At 42.4% G+C, this 23,343-nt stretch overlaps 1 protein-coding gene across 1 annotated transcript in view; it reads left to right on the top strand.

Moving 5' to 3' along the window:
- Window positions 1-23,343, top strand: part of LAMA1 (laminin subunit alpha 1) — a 164,877-nt gene that overhangs the window by 111,144 nt on the left and 30,390 nt on the right. The window contains exons 30-43 of the mRNA XM_073898513.1: window positions 2,081-2,202; window positions 4,219-4,305; window positions 4,601-4,794; window positions 5,293-5,435; window positions 7,303-7,392; window positions 9,047-9,158; window positions 10,626-10,788; window positions 15,584-15,794; window positions 15,996-16,112; window positions 16,216-16,379; window positions 18,237-18,372; window positions 19,099-19,192; window positions 20,798-20,914; window positions 22,828-23,010. Coding sequence (XP_073754614.1) covers window positions 2,081-2,202; window positions 4,219-4,305; window positions 4,601-4,794; window positions 5,293-5,435; window positions 7,303-7,392; window positions 9,047-9,158; window positions 10,626-10,788; window positions 15,584-15,794; window positions 15,996-16,112; window positions 16,216-16,379; window positions 18,237-18,372; window positions 19,099-19,192; window positions 20,798-20,914; window positions 22,828-23,010 — 1,933 coding nt within the window. The remainder of the gene's footprint in view (window positions 1-2,080; window positions 2,203-4,218; window positions 4,306-4,600; window positions 4,795-5,292; window positions 5,436-7,302; window positions 7,393-9,046; window positions 9,159-10,625; window positions 10,789-15,583; window positions 15,795-15,995; window positions 16,113-16,215; window positions 16,380-18,236; window positions 18,373-19,098; window positions 19,193-20,797; window positions 20,915-22,827; window positions 23,011-23,343) is intronic.

The following is a 23,343-nucleotide window of genomic DNA, read 5'->3' as shown; positions in this document are numbered from 1 at the left end:
GTTAGATTCCTCTTTCGCATATCCATGGGCCCTGAATCTGTAGCCCTCCTGGTCAGATAGCCCCAGTTTATATACCTGGTGGTTCTGTGGAATGGTTGAGTCCATGCACCATCCTGTGGTTAAAGTATCCTGCCCAGAGCCCAGCGCCTTTACCCTAGGTGTGGAAGGAGCATCTCTCTCTGATGCTAGGCATGCCGTGAATGCAGCCCACGGGTTTTGCCAGCCTGGCCGCTGCTGCCTCTGCTGAGCTGACTAGACATGAAGATGCTTACATACTTTCCACACGTTTAGCACCGAGTCCTTGCGCTTTGAACTTGGGACCTTATCTTTTCTCTCCAGTCTTCGTCTGGTGAGGTCTCCTTGTGGTTTAGTGCCAGCAGTGTACTTCCATTTGACAAAATCCCTTAAGCACTGCCTATGGATTATTACATAGGTGGGCATCAAGACCATTTTGGATCTGATTTTGTCATTCAGTATATAGGGCATTCCCCCCCGCCCCGACCTCATGTCACTGAGACTTGGTATTATCGTAAAAATGATCGGTCAGAAGTGTGACCTGGAAAGGAGGTGGGGGGTGACTCAGCACCACCAAGACAGCCTGGGAGTTCCTATCCCTGGGGACCCTGTCCCAGGAGATACCACTTAATGGTTTTACAGTTGAACAACTGACAAGCCTTTTCTGTGCACTTCCCACAGCAAGGAACTCCTCCTACAGGGTGGTTGACATTAACGGGTTCTCATAGCCCTGCCATTCTCGGGCAGCTTGTCTTCAGTTCTCTGGAATCGTGAGAACCAGCAAGTCCACAATCCGTTGTGTATTTGGGGAGTTTTTGATGCTGGAGTTGGTGTTAGCAATCACAGCCAGGAAAATCTCAATCCTCGCTCATCTAATATTTATTCTTCATCAGATTTATATTGTATCATTAAAACAAGTATTTAACACATTCTTTTTAAGAGCGATTTTGCAAATTGTACTTCTAAAGAGATAGCACTTTTAGGGACCACATGGATCCTAATAAAATCTACTTCCATCAGGTGAGATAGGAATATAATTTTAAAACAGAAAATACTGGAATATTTTTTAATCAAAAGGAACTTGAAAATAGTGTTTGAAACATATAAAAGCGGGTGCCTGGGTGGCTCAGATGGTTAAGCATCTGCCTTCGGCTCAGGTCATGATCCCAGGGTCCTGGGATCGAGTCCTGCATCAGGCTCCCTGCTCGGCGGGGAGCCTGCTTCTCCCTCTGCCTCTCTCTCTCTCTCTGTCTCTCATGAATAAATAAATAAAATCTTAAAAAAAAAAACGTATAAAAGGGTGTCTTTCTATAGCCTCTCTCGCTGCCAGGGATAGAGTCTGCTTCAGTTTGCCAGTGTTACCCGTCTTTCTGTCCCTCCATCCGGCACAGAATCCAGTGCCCAGGGACTGAATGGACAGTGATCCAACTGGGCCAAAGCACATTTCACCTTGGAAATAGATGTCAACAAAAACTTGCTCTTTTAGCTTCAAAAACTTTTTTAATGGCAGGATGGGAGGTCCTGTCATGGAAACGATGACATCAAATGTAACTAGAAATGATTTGGTTATTGCAAGAATCTATTGGTGGTGCTATAACACCTGGCATTTTCTTCCCTGTTTCCTAAATCATCATATCTGTTCGCTTCTTTCAGTACCCCACATGTGATCAATGAGCCCCAACCATGTGCAAAACCAATGTGCTTCAAATCAAATGTATTTTAAATCCCTCTTTTAAGGAACTGAAAGTTGACTGCTTTTAGGAGCCCTATGTGTGTGTGTGTGTGTGTGTGTGTGTATAAAATATGTATTTTAGCCCTGTGTATATTTTCCATAAGAAAAATGTATTAATAATTTATAGGCTGTATTATAATGAATGAAGGTCAGAGTTGGCAGTGTTTACAGGATTTAACAAAGATGAAGAAAAAAAATGTTCTCCCTTCTCTATTAAAAAAAAAAAAAAAAAGTACTACCTGACATTAACAGTGGCTTGCTTGAGTATTAGCAGGTAAAGATGATTTCTAACCATTTCCCATTCTTCTCTCCTCTTGAAACCCGGGGCTCCAGAACTGTAGGCACAGCACCGCCGGGGACCACTGCAATGTGTGTGCCCCTGGCTACTACGGGAAGGTGACTGGCTCCACCGGGGACTGCTCTCCATGTGCCTGTCCCCGCAGCGGCCCCGCCAGGTGAGCCTGTGCAGGTGTGCCTGCTCGGCCGTGCCAACGAAGCTGGGCTGCTTCCTTCTCGGCCTGTTTTAACTAATCTCCATGTGTTGAGAAAGGCCAAGTTTAAGAGAAAGTGTTCATTATCCCAGTATTTGAAGAGAATCTTTTCAAAAGCAAAGTCTCTGTGTTGGTATTGGGGTGTTCAAATGGAACCAAGTCGAGAAAGGACATTCAGGTTTTGTTTCTCAGAGAATAATTTTAACCTCCAACCTCTGTATCCAGCATACCTAAAGACGGATTGTTATTGAGTTTATGAACAATGATACAAAGAATTCAGTTCCTGTTTAATGTAAGAGAGTGGGTTAGAATTTGTATAGACCAATGACTGATGAAGTGCAGAAATGCTCCATACTGATGACATCAGGGCCAGGCTCTGCCTTGAACTTGTGATGCTCAGATAGAATTATCTCAACACAAAAAAGAAGCAGAGATTTTATGTGGAAATTGGAATATCTGTGAGTCCTCTTTGGTTTAAATGAACTTGTAATTCATAAATAACGTTTCATTATCGCCGAGACGGTTTGACAAGGCATTGAACATGTACAGATAAAATACCAACTTTTGGTATACTAAAATGAAGTTTTCTTTGTAAACATTTGCTTGAATCTTCTTTTATTGTCTCCAAGTAAGTGATGCTTGATGGTGAGTGCTAAATGAGAGGCACTGTTAACTTCCTTCTAAACTATCAAGCCTCCTAAAATTTATAGTCACTACTATTTAACTTTTTGTGTTAAATATGTATTATAAATTTTGACTCATCAATTCCATTCCTGTCATCTAAGTTATAGAAATATTTGCATTTGTGTGTAAAGATGGATATATTTTGGTATTGCTTATTCTCACCAGCAATTGCGAGGGAAACCGAAATACCTATATACAGGGAATTGGTTGATATATATCGTGGTGCACACCTACAGTGAAAGACTGTACAAACACTGAGACAGTAAGGTATATCTGTATGTGCAGAATTGGAGAAAATATGCTATTTGGGTGAAAATTCTTATTTCCACGTGTATCCATATCCATAGTTCCATGGCTATATGAGCCCAGAGAAATGTTTGAAAGGATATTCCACCTCCTACTTCACACATTTGTGTACTGTTTGAATATTTTACTTCAATCAAAAAGTTCTAACCAACCCCAGAGTGCACACTAATAAATTTTATACGTTAGGAAGCGACTGTGAGGGTCAGAAACCTCTATGTGAGCTCTGCATCTGAGAGACCATAGCAGACGTGCTTTACTTTCTACATATCTCGTGCTTCCACTAAGCCTGCCTCTTTATTTTTTAAAGAGGAAAAAAAAAGTCCACCGAAGTGGGGCTGATAGAGAACCCTGTCGTTCTGAAAACTCAGCACAGGTCAAAACACGAGGCAACCCCCGCGGTTTTTCTCAGCAGCTTGCAGGTACCCATCTGAGCCTCTAGATGGCGCAAGGCTCCTTGATAATTTTAGAATGCGGAGGGAGAGGTTGTGGAGAGGAAGGAGACAAAAGCTGAATCCCTGAGGGAGGGGATCTGAGAGGATTATTACATTTTGAGTGGCTCTGTCATTTTGCTTCTAATGGCGTATCACATGGCTCCTCCATCTCATGAGCCAGGTGATAATGCCCTGCAGTCACAGAGCAAGACCCTTTCCACCTGGAAAGCTTGCTTGTTTGGTGACTAATTCGTTGTCAGGTGTGGGATGGTACTGATTCGTGGCAATGTGTCATTCTTCCCCTCCGCGCGCACACGGTTGTCACTGGACGGGTGTGCAGTGAGTATCTTTTGGATATGAGAGATGCACGTGCTTGTGTTGATCACGTGTTTGTTTTCCTTCTTTTTGCCCCTACTAGATTTTCAGCCCTGAAAATGTCTGGTGTAATCCCTTCACTTTCAGAGCAGTATCGTGTATCCTAAGAGTAATGAATAAGTCGCATAAGGAAGGTTTGACGTTGTAGATCTGATAATTCAAAACACGATTCTTTTCCTTCTAGTTTTAGCCCCACTTGCGTCCTGGAAGGCCATGCCGATTTCCGCTGTGACGCCTGCGTTCTGGGCTACGAAGGACAGTACTGCGAAAGGTACGCTAGGGGGCGCCCCGCGGAAGTCGCTAGGCAAGTCGGCCCCGTTCCGACGGACAGGACATATTTACTGATGTGATTTGGGAGACGTTATTAGTTTGGATGTACGTGACTGATATGGGATCTTATTACTCTTCGGAGCCAGTATCTACATAAAATGTAGAATGAGGTCAGTGGGCCCGTGTTCCTTGTATTTCATTTGGCAGAAAGGGTCGCTGTCCTTGGCGGGGAGCTGGTGTATCTGTTGGCTGGTGTTGATACTACTGTGCACACCTGTGCATCTTCCTTTCTGTAGGTGCTCCTCAGGCTATCACGGGAACCCTCGAGCGCCGGGTGGCACTTGCCAGAGGTGTGACTGCAGCCCGCGTGGCTCTGTGCACGGGGACTGTGACCGCAGGTCTGGTCAGTGCATCTGCAGGCCGGGTGCCACGGGGCTCCGATGCGAGGAATGCGAACCGAGGCACATTCTGCTGGAAGGCGATTGTGTTTGTGGGTATTCTCCTCTCAATGTTTAAAGAGCTTTCTCTCTCTCCATTGTGTTCCTGCTATGGCACCAGCAGGATTAGGTAGATGTGTCTGCGAACTCTCTGAGGAAAGGACAGACCAGGCTCTGAAAGGAAATGCATTTGGAATTCATTGCCGTTGGTCCCAAAGATCCAGAGCGAATGCACTGTGAAGGTCGGAGCGGTAGAAGAAAACATGCACCAGGCCTGGGATCTGCGCTGGGCATCAGTTGTTTCTTTCTGTGGGACCCTGGGGAAGTCACTGATCTGATTTGAGGCTCATTGGCATCGTCTGAGAATAGGTTCAGTACTTGCTGCTTACCTCCCGGCACACAGGTGGTGAGGGAATGAGACTGGATGTGGTTTGTGCAAGCCTTGTCCTGTACTCTGCTCGTGGATGTTATTCTTGCAAAATGGCTTGTGCAAATCCAAGCAAAAATGTGCACACCACCTTGCATTGACTTCAGCTTGCTTTTTCTTCTAGCTTGTGATGATGAGTGTGTAGGCGTGCTGCTGAATGGCTTAGGGGATGTTGGTGACACCATCCTTTCTGTGAACCTCTCCGGTGTTATCCCTATTCCGTATGGAATTTTGTCAACCCTGGAAAATACAACGAAATCTCTCCGGGTAGGTACTGGGAATACAGAGATTGGTAGAAACCTGTGTCCCCTAGTAAGAGAGTTGGTGAGGACAGTGTTCTGTCCTTCTGTCTGTGCTCTCACCAGTGTGGGAGCCTCATTCCTGGCGTCTAGGCTTCTCGGCAGTGTGACCGGGGACTGCACCAACCCCATGCTAACCTATTCTCCTATGGGACCACTCTAATTGTTGAAGCGTTGTTCCATAGATTTCTCCATATCAATTTCTCCCCAACCGCCCTTCTGCCTTTTGGGATAAGACAGAGTACACTCACTCCTCTGTGGATATATGAAAGCAGCTGTCTTAATACAAATACAGGAGAAGAAAAAAAAAACATGGATGGTATCTTCTTTAATGCTGGAATATGCTGAAGATCAATTGTTTTCTGTAAATGTATTATTCTTAACTGGATTTGTAAGCCACAAAATTTCTCTTCCCTAGAAGTCTATCTAAAAATCTCTGGGGGTTAAATCACAGTTTTATGTTTAGTCAAACAGGATCTGGGTCCAAAAAAAGGGGTGGGAAGTTAAGAAATTGGCTTAGAAGACAGCATTCTACTGTAAGCATTTTTACTTCTAATTGGAAAAAAAATGAGATTCTTAATTTTGCTTAAAACTTTGCATGAGAATTTGAGATAATCGATTCACTGTGTCATGTAGTAATAAAAAGATAGTCATTCCTGAATGCCTTTTTTTTTTTTTCCCCGATAAAAGCTTTTCTTAGACTTACATTTCCTTAGTCGTGTGTGTGAATCTGGCTGCTCCAGCCATCCGTTCCTGTCTATAGTGGTCTTTTCTCTATAGACATAATGGCCATAGAGTAAGGTTAGGGAACTCTAAGAGATGTTTTTCATATTATTTTTCCTCAAATGGAAGAAAATGTTTTTGAAAGACAAAAAAATTCTCAAAAAAAGTTTAATTTCCACTCACTATAGACACAATCAATCAATACTATTTTGTCAGTATGGACCCTAGCAATATAACTATATTTTAAATTTATCCAGTAAGATAAATACTTGATTTAAATTTTAACTGTTTTTGAATGACTTGCTCTTATTTAAACCACTTTGTCAATTTTTTAAAAGATTTATTTATTTGAGGAAGAGAGAGAGAAAGAGCCAGGGGAGAGGCAGAGGGAGACGGAGAGAGAGAGAGAGAGAGAATCCTAAGCGGGCTCCACACCCAGCATGGAGCCCAATGTGGGGCTCAATCTCACGACCCCGAGATGATGACCTGAGCCAAAATCAAGAGTCAGACACCCAACCGACTGAGCTACCCAGGCGCCCCGACTTTGTCCATTTTTTAAGCAACTTTTTTTGTTTATGTAAAGTATGCAGGTGAACTCTTAAACTTCGTGGGCAACTTACTTAACTCCCCTGACCCTTCACGATAGTACAGCCCCTTCCCACGCTTGTTATAAGGCTTAAATAAAATCATACAAGTAACAAAATTAGAGGAGTGTTAGCATAAATTAAGCACTGAATTGTTAGGAATCATAAAGACTTTATATAATACTTTTGTATTTCAGCATTTTTAAGATGTTAGCAATTATAGTGAAAACTTATGTGACTCTGATACTGAAATTAAATCAGACTTACCCCAGAACTGTGACAATATTTGATTCTGCATAACACACCAGACTTGGAGTTCATATCTATATAGGAAATGTAATGCAAAAAATGGCAGTACAGAGACATGTTACTATAATCAACACTTAAGTAAATGTGATTCATTTTATTTCTTAATGCAATTTCAAGGGAAGAAGAATTTCTTTCTGTGAACAACAACAAAAGTGATTTAGTCAAGAGCCAGCAAATTTATTCTGAAGCACTGTAATTTGTTTACTTTGTTCTTTTTAGGAAGCTTTATTAAAAGAAAATCCACAGAAGGAACTGGCAAAAGATCAGCTTGAAGGTGTTGCAGAACAAACAGACAATCTGCTAGGGGAGGTAAATTCTTCACATAGAGGGCCCGCTTCCCACCCAGCCCTTGAAAGCAATTGCATTGGGGCGGTCTGGAAGGTTCTATTAAATCAGGGCAGCCTCTTCCTCCCAGGAGCTGTGCTCCAAGTACTTTGTCATCAAATTGGTTTTAACCCTGCCAGTTTCTGTGCTTTAATGGAAAGGGACTCCTGACTTAATTTCTGCCGTCACCTCTGCCGAGGGAAGAATTGGCAGTCTCTGAGCCATCAGCCTCTCATTTCCTCCTGTGAACCGAGGGGCGAGCGGGTGTGTGGTCTCTGAGCAACACTCAGGCCCTAGGCCGCGTGCTGCTGATTTGTGCAGTTTGAATGTCAAGTGAACCTGTTTGGATGTCAGCAGAGAATTATTTATCCTGTTCAGCCCAGGCCAGATGAATGGTTTTTAGCCACCCAAAAAAGAATCTCCTCATTCGCAGATGGTGAGGGAGGCCTATTGTCAAATTTATAATTTTCACTTTTGAATTTCATGTGTGTGTGTTTGCACACCCACACCTATGTGTGTGTATATAGATATGCATATGATAGTATATGTATATTCATATATATGTATCTAGTCTTTGTCTCTCAATACACACACACACACACACACACACACACACTCATGCACCCTAAAGTATTAGGTTGGCTCCTCTTAATTTAGAATTAAGGATGATTTGGGAAGAGTTGAAGGGTTTAAATGTGGCTTTAAAGTACCTCAGTGAGAGAACATTTGGTAGGAAATGATAAGCTGATTAAAATAATTCTCTCTATCCATTAAAGAAGATTCTCTTTGGATTTTGACTAGAAAACACTTTTAGAACCAGACTAGTTACTTTATGCTCCCGAAAATTACAAACAACCTTTCCTTTTACAAATTATAACATTCCTAATGAAAATAACAGCAGAGGACAGCTAAGTCTCTACCCTTGGGCTGCTGGCCTTACACAATTCATGGCATGTTAGCCTCATAAAGCCTCAGGAGGGTTGACATTACTCCATGTTATCAATGAGGCTTGGGCGCTGCTGGGTCTCCAGCCTGGCTGAATCAGGCCCAGTTTGCCTGACTCTGTGTTCTTTTTTTAAGATTTTATTTATTTATTTGACAGAGAGAGATAGCAGGAGCAGGAACACAAGCAGGGGGAGTGGGAGAGGGAAAAACAGGCTTCCTGCTGAGCAGGGAGCCCGATGCAGGGCTCGATTCCAGGACCCGGGATCACGACCTGAGCCGAAGGCAGGCGCTTAATGACTGAGCCACCCAGGTGCCCCCTGACTCTGTGTTCTTAACTCCTCAACTGAATTCTCATGGTCAATACAAATTAGCAAGATTGTATTGCCATATTCTGTCTCCTTGGGTCCTAAGATGAATATAAGGTCTTCACAATGGACATTGTGTGAGTTTGTGGTTTGATAGCCAATTAGGCTCTTTAAAAAAATATACCATCTTTTCTCACATAGAGTGAGTACTAAATTATTTCATTAGCCTCTTAGTTTCCACCCTGAAATATTCACCTTGGCTTACATGAGGCAGTGTACAGCTTTACTCCAGACTCTGGGACATATTTTGTTGCTTAAAAGAGACTGGAACACCAAAGCTCGCATATTAGTCCAAGTCAAACTAACTTGGGACCTTTATTTTCTGTCAGCTCACCAGAGTGTTAACGAGTAGCCAAAATGTAACCAGGGCGACTGAAAGAATCCTCAACAAGAGTCAAGACCTCATGACATTTACTGAGAGGCTGCAGATAAATATTCAAGGTAGTGTGCTCAGTGTCTGGTTTGGGGTCAGTGTCTAGCTTGTGCTTATTTGGTAGGAAATGCTCCATTCACTATATTAAACATATGAATAGATGTGTGTGACTTGCATGCACTAGGCTTCCCAGAGCCAAAGGCCTGGAATATTCCACAGTTGGGGATCCTGAACTGTCTGGATCATAGTCTTTCACTGAGAGTTTTGCCTTTAAAAAAAAAAAAAGGATGCTTTCTTTTTTATTTTCTTTCTAATGCCTTATATTTAGTTCCTAAGGATCAAGTAGACATGGTGCCTCCCCATCTGTTATGAATTTGTCAAATTAACACTTATTAAGTGGAGTACAGGGTGCTGGATGGTGAGCCAAACTCCCACAACAGACCACAAGAGAAAATGAAATCAGAAGTTTATTACAGGTCCGGGAGCAAGTACCCGCCATGTCTTGAGGGGCCATACAGGAGAGGTCAAGGCAGGGGGCAGGCAATGAAAGAGAGATAGGACCTGGGCACATGCCTTTAGCAAGGTTCTTTGGTGGAGTCTTTTGGGGTCCCAGGCTAAGTCTAGGTTGGTCAGTCAAACATAAACAGGGGATTGGGTAAGCCCCACAGAGGTCTTACTGAAGAGGCCAATAAGTAGAAGGCCCTGGGGGGCAGGGGAGGCTGTTGGTCACAAGTGCCATTGGGGAGGTCATAACAAGAACTGACGTTTGCTCGTGACCCTGCCGGGGCTGTCTAGGGCACAGGCTTGCATGAGGGACTACTGTGTGTTTAAGGTCATGGCAGGCTGCTTGGCCAAACAAATGGATGCCAAGGCAGTGACACCATGGAGTGTAGCTGAGCTAAACTCTCAACACCCACCCCTTTGCCCAGAATAGATGCTGACAGGATTTGGGGCTTCAGTGTGGTCCCAACGGATACCCACAATATTAGAGTACTGTGATGTCTCACCTGATCTGGCTGTTAGAGTGCCATTTTCAGTTTTCTGGCTACCAGAAACATATCCTTGCTTTTCTTATTGGATTAGTTTAAGGATATAAAAGGTACAAAATCCAATACAAATCAGACTTTATAGTGGCAGAGGTAAGGAAATTATTAGAACAAATAATGTGTTTATTAAAAAGAGTGGTATTGAGTATTGGTGGTTCATTCATGCGGTAAATATTTAGCAAGTGCTTCTATGTGCAGATGTTTGTGCCAGGTGCAGGAGATGCTGAGGTAAACGTGGCAACCCCAGCCCTTATGAGTTTACGGACACTGGGGCAGACCAACATTAAATCTACCAGTAACCTCAAGTCCATGAGTATTTTGGTAAGGGACGACCAGAGCACATTGGGATATATGGGCTGGCCTGGCCTGAGGTTCAACCCAATTTGGGTGAATGAAGCCGGCCTCAGTGAAGGAGTTTCTAAGTTTTTTCATTTTAGTGCTGTCCACTTTTGAGAGACCTGTTAAATGATTGATGACTTGTCTCCATAGAAATTATTGAAAAAGCAGCAACTCTAAATCAGACCTTGGATGAAGACTTCCAGCTACCCAGTTCTACTCTTCAGAATGTGCAAAAGAATATTACATCTTTGCTGGAAATCATACAGAAAAGACATTTCATGCAGTTGCACCAAAATGCTATACTAGAACTCAAGTAAGTTTCTAAATACCATTCATGACACAATCAATTAGAGGTAGGAGCTTGAATGCTGAGGGGAGGGAGAAGTGTGCAAGGAGGGGAAGGAAAGAACACTCTCATGGGGGGGCCGAATGTCATAAAGAGAGGGGCACAGTTGTCAAAGGAATGAAACAATGGGCGCCAGCCACTCTCAACAGAGAAAAGTATAGTCAGTGCCAATATCTCTCTTTGTGCCATAGGCTTGGTTTTTCCCCGTGACTCCGGAACAATATTTCCACCTAGCACAAACAAAAGAACCTCACAGTACTATATTTATTGAAGATCAAGTATAATGCCATAAATTCTCATGGAAGAAAATACAGTTTAGTGGCTATTCCCTGGGTTGTAAACTCCAAGACAGATGGACATTATGCCGAAATGATTTAGCTCAGTTTTTCAAACTCTCGTGGAAAAACCACCATGTGGAGTGACAGATCAGAGAATTGTGAGACATGCTCACGAGGAGCTTGTATTTCCTTTCAGGCTTTTTTTCTTAGTATTTTCACAGTTATTACTTGATGTAATGTAGCACAAGCTGTCTTTCTTCTGGGTTCTGATAAATATCTTCAGTAGGGTTTAAACAGTTACACAATATGCCATCATAGCGCCATTCCCTGAAGTATGATATTTAACCTATATTAATATATTTTGCTATTTTAAATAATGTGATGGACATCTTAGACAAAAATATTCTCCTCTATTTTACACTATCATCTTATTAGGGTAGATAATAAGTGAAATCATGGAATTTGCATTTTGAAGACTATTGACTTGTGTTTGCAAATTATTTTCTAAAGATTTAAAACAATTCCATTACACTTCCACCGGCAACACACTGCAAAGTTGAGCTTACGTCTTTCTTCATCATTGAATATGATTTCTGACACTGTGTTGATTTGTTACGTGAAAAACAAGTGTCAGATGGCATTTGGAGAGAGAACTAGTAAAATAGTCACTAGAACATTGGTGAGGGCCCAGAACTAATAATAAATGCCCCAAGGGGAAATGAGAGGAGGGCAAGGTCCCAGGAAATGAGGAAGAAGGCTGCCATCTTGGAGCACTTGCTCTGGGCTGGGGAGGGCGCAGGGTTCACTACTCTCATCTTGTCACATAATCTGTTCAGCTGCTCTGTGAGGTTGGGGAGGAGCTAGCTGGGGAAACAGGCCCAGACACTCTAAGTACCTTGCCCGATGTTAAGCCTCCCGGATAATATGAAACCAGACCACACACTTAAATCTGTGTCACTCTAAACCCTATGATTTTCCAACCTGACACAGAAGGAAGAACCGCTTGAGACCCAGTCTGGAAAAGATAGGTGGGTAGAGTTTTAGTGGCCAGGTCAGAGACCTCTGCTGCATTATGACCATGTTCCCCTGACCGCTCATGTGCATCCTCCCTTCCCCTGAAATGCATGGCAGAAGTAGGCAGTGGAGGGAAAGGGGCTCACACCTCCATGCAGGTCTTACCAGGAACCCACCATTCTTCAGGCTCAGCACTGCAATACTCTGCTTCCCAACCATCCTTAGCTCCCCGCTGCCTCCAGGATTACATATAAATGTCATGTATTTGATTCCAGCTCCATCCCTCTCCAGCTTGCCCAGGCTCCCTGGCTGGTCCCACTGTTTCCTGACACTCCCCCACGTATGGTGTGTCCTTTCATTGTTCCTTCCCTTGGCTGTGCGTCAGAGTCTTATTAAAGATGCAAGAGTTTATTAAAGATGCAGATCCCCTGGAGATTCCTGGGAATCATTTGTGGGGATGTCTTCTTCCGCCATTACCCCTCCACAGTCAGTTCATTCATTTGTTCATCAAATAGATTGAATCCCCAGGTGACAGGCATTGTGCTAGGAGTTGGGGACACCAAGGGGAACAGAGCCTTCCTGCCCACTTGGAGCTCATAGCCCGATTTGGAGGAGTTCATTTTCTAAGTAGCATTTGCAAAGAAGGGGAGAAGGCAGGGTGGCCCCTCTCCCACACTATTTCCTCCACACACCCCCGACCTGCCTCGCCTGCTAAGCCCTCCACCACCCTTTCTCTGTTGTAGCTCTTTTGTTTCTATTTGGAATAAAGTTATCCAGAAGATTGCTGATCTTTCTGTTTCACTTTTGAGTGAAATCATTACTAAAGATACCTTTTATTTTTTTTAAATTTAAGAGTTCATCTATAATTTTAACCATTTATCCAAGATTCTGCATATGTATGAAATTACTTAATGTCTATTAAATTGATTTTTACATCCTGCATCCTATACCATGTCAACACATGATATAGAAAAGAAACACATCAATTTTTTAGTAAGTTTGACAGATTGAAAGACAATGTCATTGGTTTTTTTATTAGGGGACAGTATTTACCATACATGTGAATAAAAACATTTAAATTTAATCATTGTTCGCTTTGTTATAAATTCCTAAGTTAACATGTCCTTTATTAATCAGACAAGCTTGGGAAATTTTTTCTTTGAATATATAATATGGCTTTTTTTATCCTAAAGAATTATTATAGTGTCCAAATTTTAAAGAAAAGCCTTAAAAATCTGAATGTACTAAATATATTAAGTTGATTATATTATTTGTAAAAAAAAAATTTAAGGGTTTAAAATGTGTTCTCTGGCCTCTTTCCTATTTTTCATAGATAATCCCTGTGTATTCATGCCATTTCAAATTTCACAGATTATTTTAGGAATTATGTATCTGCTTTTTTATTATAACTCTTAGAAAACTGGTCATTTACCCTGAAGTATGGCATTCTTATAGGTGAGAATATTTATCACACCTTGCAATTGCTTATCATGCTTGTATTGGTGTCCCCAAGACCACGCCCACATTCAGAGTTTCCCTGGGACCTTCGGGACTCCTGGCCAAGATTTCTTAGGTGATGTATTAAGGATGCACAGCTGGATACACAGGGAAGAAGACACAGCAGAGCCTGGAAGAATCCATGCAGCATTCCCTAAGCTCTCTCGCCCTCATGAGGGGGTCACATCACACTCTGCCCCCAGCAAGGAAAATGAAGCACCGCACGTGTAATGTTTCTGCCCAGGGAAGGCCATTAGAAGTTCAGCATCCAAGGTTTTTATTGGGGGCTAGCCCCATATTGCACCCTCTACCTAGCACATACCAAATTCCAGACTCTGCGAAGGAAAGCAGGTGTTCAGCATAAACCACCCTGCTTGCACAAATGGTCAAGGCAATGAGCCACTGTTATCAGCTAGGGAACAGTGGTACCACTTGCAGACACCAGCCATGGGCTGGCAAAGGAGGGCAGAATCTGGCTTGCTGTTTCCCTGCTGCACACTGTACCCCTGATGGCACACTTTACCTTATCATCCGTAGCTGTGTTTCCCAGCTGTTTTCCACGCTGGGGTTCCTCAGAGCTATCCAAAGCTACTTCATTAAAGAAATGTGCCCTGGGGCGCCTGGGGGACTCAGTCAGTTAAGCGTCTGTCTTCGGCTCAGGTCATGATCTCAGGGTCCTGGGATCAAGCCCCGTGTGGTCTGAGGTCCCCAAGTGCTGCTAAGGTTTTTTGTTTTTAATCTTCATCAAGTCATTGATGATTCTATCATTGCCTGTGATCACAGGTTAGGTGATAAAGCCACTTCATAGATGAAAAGTTGACCTCTGTTTTAAAATTTCTCAGATTCGGGGCACCTGGGTGGGTTAGTAGTTAGGTATCTGCCTTCGGCTCAGGTCATGATCCCGGGGTCCTGGGATCGAGCCCCGCATTGGGCTCCCTGCTCCGCGGGAAGCCTGCTTCTCCCTCTCCCACTCCCCCTGCTTGTGTTCCCTCTCTCGCTGTGTCTCTCTCTGTCAAATAAAATCTTTAAAAAATATAAAATTTCTCAGATTCTTTGTTTAATGGTATGAAGGGATCCATGGTCAGACATAAGAAATATATTGGATTTACTTATGTGTTTCCCATGTACTTTTAGTTCTTGTTGCCTGTATCCTAATTATGAGAAATTGTAAGAATGTTTGAATAATTCCTGGTGATGTTCCAACGATGTCAGAGTTTAAGTATGTACCTTTGGAAAATGTTTTCTGTCTTAGGCCAGCGTTGTGATGTCTATGGAAGCTGAGGGTGACTTACAAGGCATCTTCCATGAAATTTTTCAAAGTTTTCCTGACAAATTGAAGCAGGAAGTTAATTGGATATATTCAACCCCTGTGAAGGTTTATAGTGTGAAAATTGTATTCTGTGTAACTTTAAATTCAAAAGTGATTTAAATAAGCAATTTGATAGCATATTTGCAAAAGAATAGGAAAACATCTTTTGATTTCCTAAAGCTTGCTCTTTCCAGTGGTACAAATTAGATCTTTCTGGCATTTGAATTTTCAGTTTTTATAAAATCTGTTTTTTAACTAGCTGCAGAAAAACCTTTATGTCCTCTAAATACATTTATAACTTCATAGCAAATGAATCAAATTACTGAATAGCCTCTCTTCAATTTCTTGCTGCACTAAAAAGCAAGATGGCAGTTGTCATCATCCACAGACTGGTCCCAATTTTCTGCATCCTGACCCACAGAAATGATTTAATTCCATTACTAAAATATGTTAGGAAGTTTGTGAATAAAGATTGCTTGTGAAGGATAAAGTGTAAATACACCAGGCCTGTAGCTGTCTTAGAGAAATTACTTCCTTTAAGAGGTAACGATGTGCCACTTACGGTGGCAGGAAGACACGAGAGAGGGAAATGCAGTCTTTCGCTGTCCGTTCACCATAGGAGCGTTGTTCAGCACATACTATCTACACCATCTATATTTAACAGGGCTGCTGAAGCTTTATTGTCACAAATTCAGAAGAATTACCAGAAGCCACAGAGAGAGTTGGAGGTCTTAAAAGCAGCAGCAAGCAGCCTCCTCTCAGAACACACCAGTGAGCTGCAGACAGCGGGCGACCTCGTGAGGGAAGCCGAGGTGAAGGCCCGGGAGAGCGACCACCTGGTGCGCACTGCCCGGGCCAACCTGCAAGAATTCCGCGTGAGTCTTCAGAAGGACGGTCTCCTTCCTTCTCAGGGCTGAGAGCCCAGCTCCCCTATGTCAACAATACCATTTTTAGCTTCTTTTAAGATGAGCCCCAAGTTCTAACTGCAGCATGTAGTGTCAGGCCCTAACGTTCAGAAACTGGCTCGCTTTTTTTTGAAGCATCCTCAAAGGTGATTTTTTTTTTTTTTGTCCCAGGAAAAGAAGCTACGTGTTCAAGAAGAACAAAACTTGACCTCGACGCTAATTGCCAGAGGGAGAAGATTGCTAGAGGCTGTCCGTGCCCGTGCAGCGGCGGCACAGAATGCTCTGGCAGTAAGTTACAGCTCCGAGCATCTTCACACACCTCATACACATGCACACAGGTACATTGTTCAGTAGATGCATATATACTCACAATCTGAATTTCTCTACATAGCAGTTAGAGCGTCACCGGGATGAGCTGCTTCTATGGACTGCCAAAATCAGGCACCACGTAGATGATCTGGTCATGCAGATGTCCAAAAGAAAAGCACTTGACCTTGTCTACAGAGCAGAGGACCATGCAGCTAAGCTCCAGAGACTGGCAGGTGCTCTGGACAGGTGAGGGCAGAACTTGCAGGAATCCCAGGGTGGGTGATCTGTGGAGCAAAGAGAGTAAGAATGGCTACTTTGATCACAGTGTTGAGTCACTCTTCTTTTGTCTACAAACAAAGACTCCTATTTTATTCATGGGGGAAGGAGGATTTCCTCCCATGTCTGGTAATGTAGTTATCCTTCCGCGTATGATGGGGAAAATGCACACTGACCTGGATAGGAGTAAGATAAATATTATGATATCAAGACACTAAGGCCATGTTAAGTAACTACTAAGTGCTCGGGGCTTTGTTAGGTTGGACAGAATGAAGACATTGATTTCTTTACAACTCTTGTCCTTCTGGAACTTATGATTTGGCTGGCTTTATGCATGGACGGAGGTTGTGGTTGCCCCAGCTGGAAGACACCATCCCCTTTATTTTCTACTTCTTGAAGGTCTACTATTGTCTTATAGTTACCTTAACATATGTTTTTAGCATTTGTTAAATATGTCCTCAACTTGTGACAAAGCGCTTCTAAATGAGAAGCATGACTTGAGGACAGTGGTTCTCAAACTTGTCTGCACTTTGGAATAAACTGGGGAACTTCAAAAATACTGCTTTTGTCACCTTGTCCTCCTCTTGCTCAAAGATTGTGACCCGGGCTTTGTCACATTTTTAAAGATCCCCATGTTATCTAATGTACAGCAAATGAAGGAACTAGTGTTTTGGCCTTATCAGAGATTCACACAATATTGGGAGTTAATTGGTAAATTTATTTCTTAAAAACTTACAGGTAGAAAAAGTCTGGACTCACTGGGTATCCGTGTGCTGCTCTGTGTTGTGTGTGTTTCGTGGGAGGGGAAAAATAAATATCTTTCCAATTTGAGGAATGCTGCCATAAAAGATTAGTTCACACAAGGAAAGCAATTAAAAACGATATAGGATAGAATGTTGCATAAATTGTCTTGCATGGAGCATTACCACCTACACATGCCATAGGAATCTGTAATAGAAAATGGAATTAGATACTCAGCTTCTCTCTTTTCATCAGCTTTCATTATTTCCCAAAAGAGAAAAAAAAATATTCTGCCTACATACATAGCTAAGACAAAACCCATATTACCTAGTACGAATAGTAAGAGCAATGTGGTATGCTACACAAAGTTAAATAACATTATTATCTTTTATTTATAAATCGCCAAATTTTGCCAATCAAGTAGTAACTGCTGGTGCCTGGTTTGGGAATCACTCAACTCGATAACCTTGGGGAGAAAATTGAGTGAGTTACTCAGCAGGCAAAGATGTGTCAATTGTCAGATTTCATTTTCAAGATAGAGTGAGCTGGATGAAATTGCACCATTACCAGTTAGCAAGTTCATAAGTGATTTGCCCACTTGTAAAAGTTGAAATTCAGATGATTGAAATATTATCTGATCTTCCTCCCAGACCTTTAGTGAATTTCATCAAATGGGTATATATCTTTTGAAGAACAAGATTCAGCATCCTTATATATGCCTAAGGAAGCTTTTTGAAAATTAGCAGGTGCACAGCAGGAGAGATTACAGCCAAGGCAAACATGCAGTGGTACCCCAGACACACGCGGGGGTCTGAAAGAAATGACAGAATGTTGGGGGCAGTTGGTGGAAACTGTTGGATGGTTAAAACCATAGGAAACAGCAGTAGCCCCTTCTTCGGGTATTAATTAAACAGTGCTTCTGAGTGTTCTCGTGACGATGTAGCTACTGCTTTCAAAGATGACGGAGTCCCTATGTTGTTACTCCTTGAACTTTTCTAAGGGTGAGAAACCAGGAAGCTTTCAGGGATAGTGAGCAAGTTCCATTTAATTTGTGCTATAACGTCTGTAAATATGCTGCTTACACAGTGGCCTTGGCGGCGTTAGACACGTGTCCCTGAATGCCACCAGCGCAACCCACGTCCATTCCAACATTCGGAGCCTGATTGAAGAATCAGAGAAAGTGGCAAAAGATGCTCTCAAGACAGTGTCTATGGCGAGCCTGGTGAGAGCTGCCCCGGGGGCCACAGTGTATGCCTGCCTTTTCTAGGCACTGTGGGAGATTGTTCCAGAAGGTGCTGAGCAAAGACTCGGTGGCTTAAATTCATGCTTGTCAACATTCTCGTCTGGTGAGAGCTGTTTGGCTCTGTCATCATGTGATACAAGTTTTAATTTCTTAGGGTCATAGACACTTTTTTTTTTTTTTAAGATTTTACTTATTTATTAGAGCGCATGAGCTGGGTGAGGAGCAGAGGGAAAGGGAGACCCCTATCACAGGGCTTGACCTGGGATCATGACCTGAGCCAAAGTCAGCCACTGAACCCACTGAGCCACCCAGGCGCCCCTTAAGGTCATAAACACTTCTTTACGGAGACTAGGGACTGGTGATGTGGTAATGAGGAATATCTCACAGTTTCTTATAATGAAAGGATGATGCTTCTTGATATCTACTTGAGACATCTTCTCTTTGGAGAAATCTTCACTTAATGTCTGGGTTTTGTCTTTATGTATTTAAAAATGGTTTGTGTTCTTTCTCCTCAGCCATGAATTAGGACAATTTAAATTGTCCCTACCCATTACCTAGTGGACTCCCATGTTTGGAACTAGACCAAGAGACTATTCTGATAGAATTGCTGTCCCTATCTCCAGCAGGAGTCCATCTGCCCCTCCTCCCACATCTGCTCCCCCCATCCCCCCACCATTGTCATGTTTAAAGTGTCCTGTTTTCCAGTTCTCAGAATCCCTCGTTTCTAATGGGAAAGTGGCTCTCCAGCGCAGTTCCAGATTTCTAAAAGAAGGCAACAGCCTGAGCAGAAAGCATCAAGGTAAGTTTCTAGCTTGGACTGTATTGATAAGCAGAGTGAATAAGACTCTCTGAGCATACTGCTGGAACATTCTCCTTTCCTGGGGGAATCTGAACATGAACACTTCTTTGTCACAATGACATTCCAATTTCCTGTCATAGAAACATCATATTTAAATTTTTATTTTTGAATTTTTATTTTAGTGTCCTCTCTTAATGTGCGGGCACCTCTAATCTTCCAAAGACTCATTAAGCCTTCTTTGGTAACTGAATCCTCCACACATGGCTTTAGCTCATGGGCTGTCAGTGTTTCACAGTGTGTGTCAAGTTCTCTTTGGTTTCACATGCTCCCCTATTCATATCACACTGTTTCACAGTTTCTTGAAGAGTTGTATTATATGTGATGCATTTCTTTTGCCAGTGTTGCCAAACAGGGCTAATATAATGTTAAACTCATGGTAACTTCTCATTAAATCGTTGTTGACTTAAATCATAATAGATCTATCATTTTTTCAAGAAATCCCAATGCAGTGAGTTCTTCCTGAAGGGTTCAGTAAGCAGTGATTTCACATATGTAAGGGCTGTACGGTAAACACAACACAAAATGGCAGTAGGAATCTGTTGTGTGAGAAAAACATACACTTTTCACCTTAATGTATTCTCATCAAAAATATCAAGTCCCTTTCTGTAGGAGTAGACAGGCCTATAAACCAAGCCCCCACCCCTCCAAGAACACTTCCATGCCTGTACTGGATCCTCCCATAGCTGTTTGAGCCAAGGGCCCATATGTGTGCATAGTTTTTGTTTCTCTGTGAGTGACACAATTTAAATTTTATGTCATCATCTTACGGAATAGAAAGTCCCTCACACTTGATCGTAAAGCAGATGAAACACAAACTCTAGCATCGGTGTTGATGGGCTGTGGTTTCAGCTTACACACGAAAGGTGTGTCAGAGGCCACCAAATAGTGAACTTTCTGGCAATTAAAATTTTAGAACCGTCGTGTTCATCAGGTATTTTATCCATAATTCATTTTTAACCATGTGTCCAGCATTGAGATGTGTGTATTATGAACAGAAATATTAAAAGTAAAAGCTTTGATCGCACAGCTTTGATCAGACTTGAAGGAGGCTGAGTTGAGCACGTGTCCTGCCCTGAGAGGATGGGGGAGGGGAGGGGCCCTGGCTGGGGAAGCCGGTGGGGGGGGGGCAGCGGGGCGCACGGGGGAAGATTCCTGGGCAGGACAACCTTTGGGGTTTTACAACCCAGAGAAGAGAGGTGAACAAGATTTAGGTGTAGGCAGGACGTTAGAGAATGATTAAGACTGAGGGATTTAAACACAAGTCTTCACCTGAGCTCTAAATTAAATTGGACATGCAATTCAAGAAGAGATATTTGGGAGAAGGGCAACAAGTGAAATAGGAAAAATGATCAAGCAAGCTAAAAACACTCTTCCTTTCTATAATGAGTGGTGCTAAGTCTTATTGGAAAAATTTCAATATTGGGGGGGGTGTCTGTAGAAAGCTGTTGATTCTGTAAATGGGTCAGAGTGATGAAGGAACCTGTTGCCTAAGCAACTTTTGAGTAGGTTATCCTCAAAGAGGACAATTTCCCCCCCTTTAAATAGGTATCACATTGAAACTGAGTGAATTGAAAAATACAGCAAACAGATTTCAAGAGAATGCTGATACAATTACTACGCGGACCAATGAATCACTCTTAATACTCAGAACAATTCCTGGAGGTAAGTGGAAAGGGGGTTCTTGATTTAATTAATGTTTGCTCATTGTAAAGCCATTACACAGGAGTGGAAGGAAGTCCTGCTGCGAGTCTGATTAACAGCCCTCGCTCAGAATCGAGACCAAGATGGATAGAGTCTTTACTCACAGAGGAGTATGATTTGGAAGTGAAGATAACTATTTCTTAAGTAACTCCAGAACACCTGCATTGGAATGCTAGAATCATACTCTGAAAAGCAGAACCTTGGGAGACTTGATGCTACCCCATGAATTACTTTCTTTTAAAATGCCTTGACACATCCCTTCAATGAAAGGGTCATTCGAAGATGTCAGCAAGAAGCTGAATGTTCCCGTCTTAAGGGCAAATGCTAGATTCATTATAAATGGGGGCAATTAAAGAACTCTTGCTTGGTGATCTTCCTTCATGAGGCAATAGAAAGCATTCTAGGGCGCCTGGGTGGCTCAGTTGGTTAAGCGACTGCCTTCGGCTCAGGTCATGATCCTGGAGTCCCGGGATCGAGTCCCACATCAGGCTCCCTGCTCAGCACGGAGTCTGCTTCTCCCTCTGACCCTCTTCCCTCTCGTGCTTTCTATCTCTCATTCTCTCTCTCAAATAAATAAATAAAATCTTTAAAAAAAAAAAAAAGCATTCTAAAATAAGTTCAGAAATCGCTTTAATATTGATGGGTTGGAAATGTGCTATTCATTACAATCTGAAATAGGATAATTATTTTAAAGTATAATACAAATGAGTCCAGCCGCACTGCATCATTTACATCCCCTTGACCTTCTCGTCTTTTCTTAATAAGCCTTACAAGACGCCCTAACAACTCCAGAGTTCTTTCTGTGGATTCACCGGTGAACATGTAAACCACGTAGGGGAGCTGGGCTTGGGGCACTTTCTACTGACTTCTAACCTTAAATCATGGGCACATTTTCTGACCTGGAAGTTTCTTTTCTTTCTTTCTTTTTTTTTTTTTAAGGACACATGATGTATGTTGGTTAAATAGTTAAAAGTACCTTTTTAGGGGCGCCTGGGTGGCTCAGTCAGTTAAGCATCCAACTCTTGATTTCAGCTCAGGTCATGATCTCAGGATTGTGAGATCGAGCCCCGTGTCAGGCTCCTTACTGGGCATAGAGCCTGCTTAAGATTCTCTCCGCCCCTCCCCCCCACAAGCTCCCCCCTTAAAAAAAAAAAACAACAACAAAAAACACCTTTTTATTTGGAAGTAATTTCAAACTCGCAGAAAAGTTGCTCCAAGAGTAAAAAGAAACCTGTAGACTCTTTATCCAGCTTCTTCTAGTGTTTGTTTTTGTCCTGTTTGTGATTGGATATTTTGAACATGAATACTGGTGCCTTTAAAAAAAAAATCATCACCCAGATTTTTTAAAATAACTGAATTCCACTTTATCCATAGTGACCATTTAGTCTTTATTCTGTTCCGTCTAGCAGTCAGCTGACGTTGTGGGCAAATACCACTTCCTCTAGCCTACGACATGCCCATCTTTCCTACAAATTTAAATTCCGCAACCTTCTTATCCACACACGGACTGATTTGAATAAGGTATTTAATGAATATGAGAAGGGAGTGATAGAAGGAAGACCAAATAAAGAAGTTTAGCTTATTAACATCTAAGACCCTGAGAACATGGCGATTAGCAGTTGATCTCACTGAGTATTGAAATTTCAATACAGAGGATTGTTACCAAAACTATTTCATTTGTCCCTAAGAGGGAGCAGTAAGGCATAGGACATGCAGTGTTACTACTGCCATTAAAAACCAGAAGCCCCATTTTGTGCTCAGCAGCCCATAAGAAATACTGTACATGTTTCCATGAGAAGTTACATTTATTGTGGTTTATGGTTTTCCCCATATATGATCACACGGGTGCATGCTTGCATGTAAATTTATTTCAGGTGTCAGAGACAGAGGAACCAAAGTCAAAGAGCTGGCCACATCTGCAAATCAGAGCGCAGCAAGCACTCTAAAGAATGTCGTGGGATTGAGCCAGAAGCTGCTGAATACATCCACTGACCTGTCCAGGGTTAACGCCACCTTACGAGAAACCAACAGACTTCTCCAGGACTCCTCAATGACCGGTACGTCCCAGTCTCCCTTCCCGGTGGGAAAGTCTGTGTTGTGAGATTTTCAACTGACCCAGTGTACCATGGAGTCTTGTTGACAAACAGCATCCCTAAGGAATAAAAATGCACTGATGTCGAGATTTGCATTTATAAAGCAAGAGAAGGGCCTTGGGTAGGGCATGCTGCTGGCGCATTTTTCATATACAGTCGACCCTTGAACAACATCAGTTTCGATGGCACAGGTCCACTGTACAGATTTTTTTTCGATAAATATAATACAGAAAATGTATTTTCTTTATGATTTTCTTAATAGCATTTTCTTTTCTCTAGCTTTCTTCATTGTAAGAA

The sequence above is a fragment of the Callorhinus ursinus genome, unplaced genomic scaffold (genome assembly GCF_003265705.2).
Source record: "Callorhinus ursinus isolate GAN/ISIS: 27379988/994484 unplaced genomic scaffold, GSC_fseal_2.0 scaffold11, whole genome shotgun sequence".
Taxonomy (NCBI): domain Eukaryota; kingdom Metazoa; phylum Chordata; class Mammalia; order Carnivora; family Otariidae; genus Callorhinus; species Callorhinus ursinus.
This window is presented reverse-complemented; position numbering and strand designations above follow the sequence as displayed.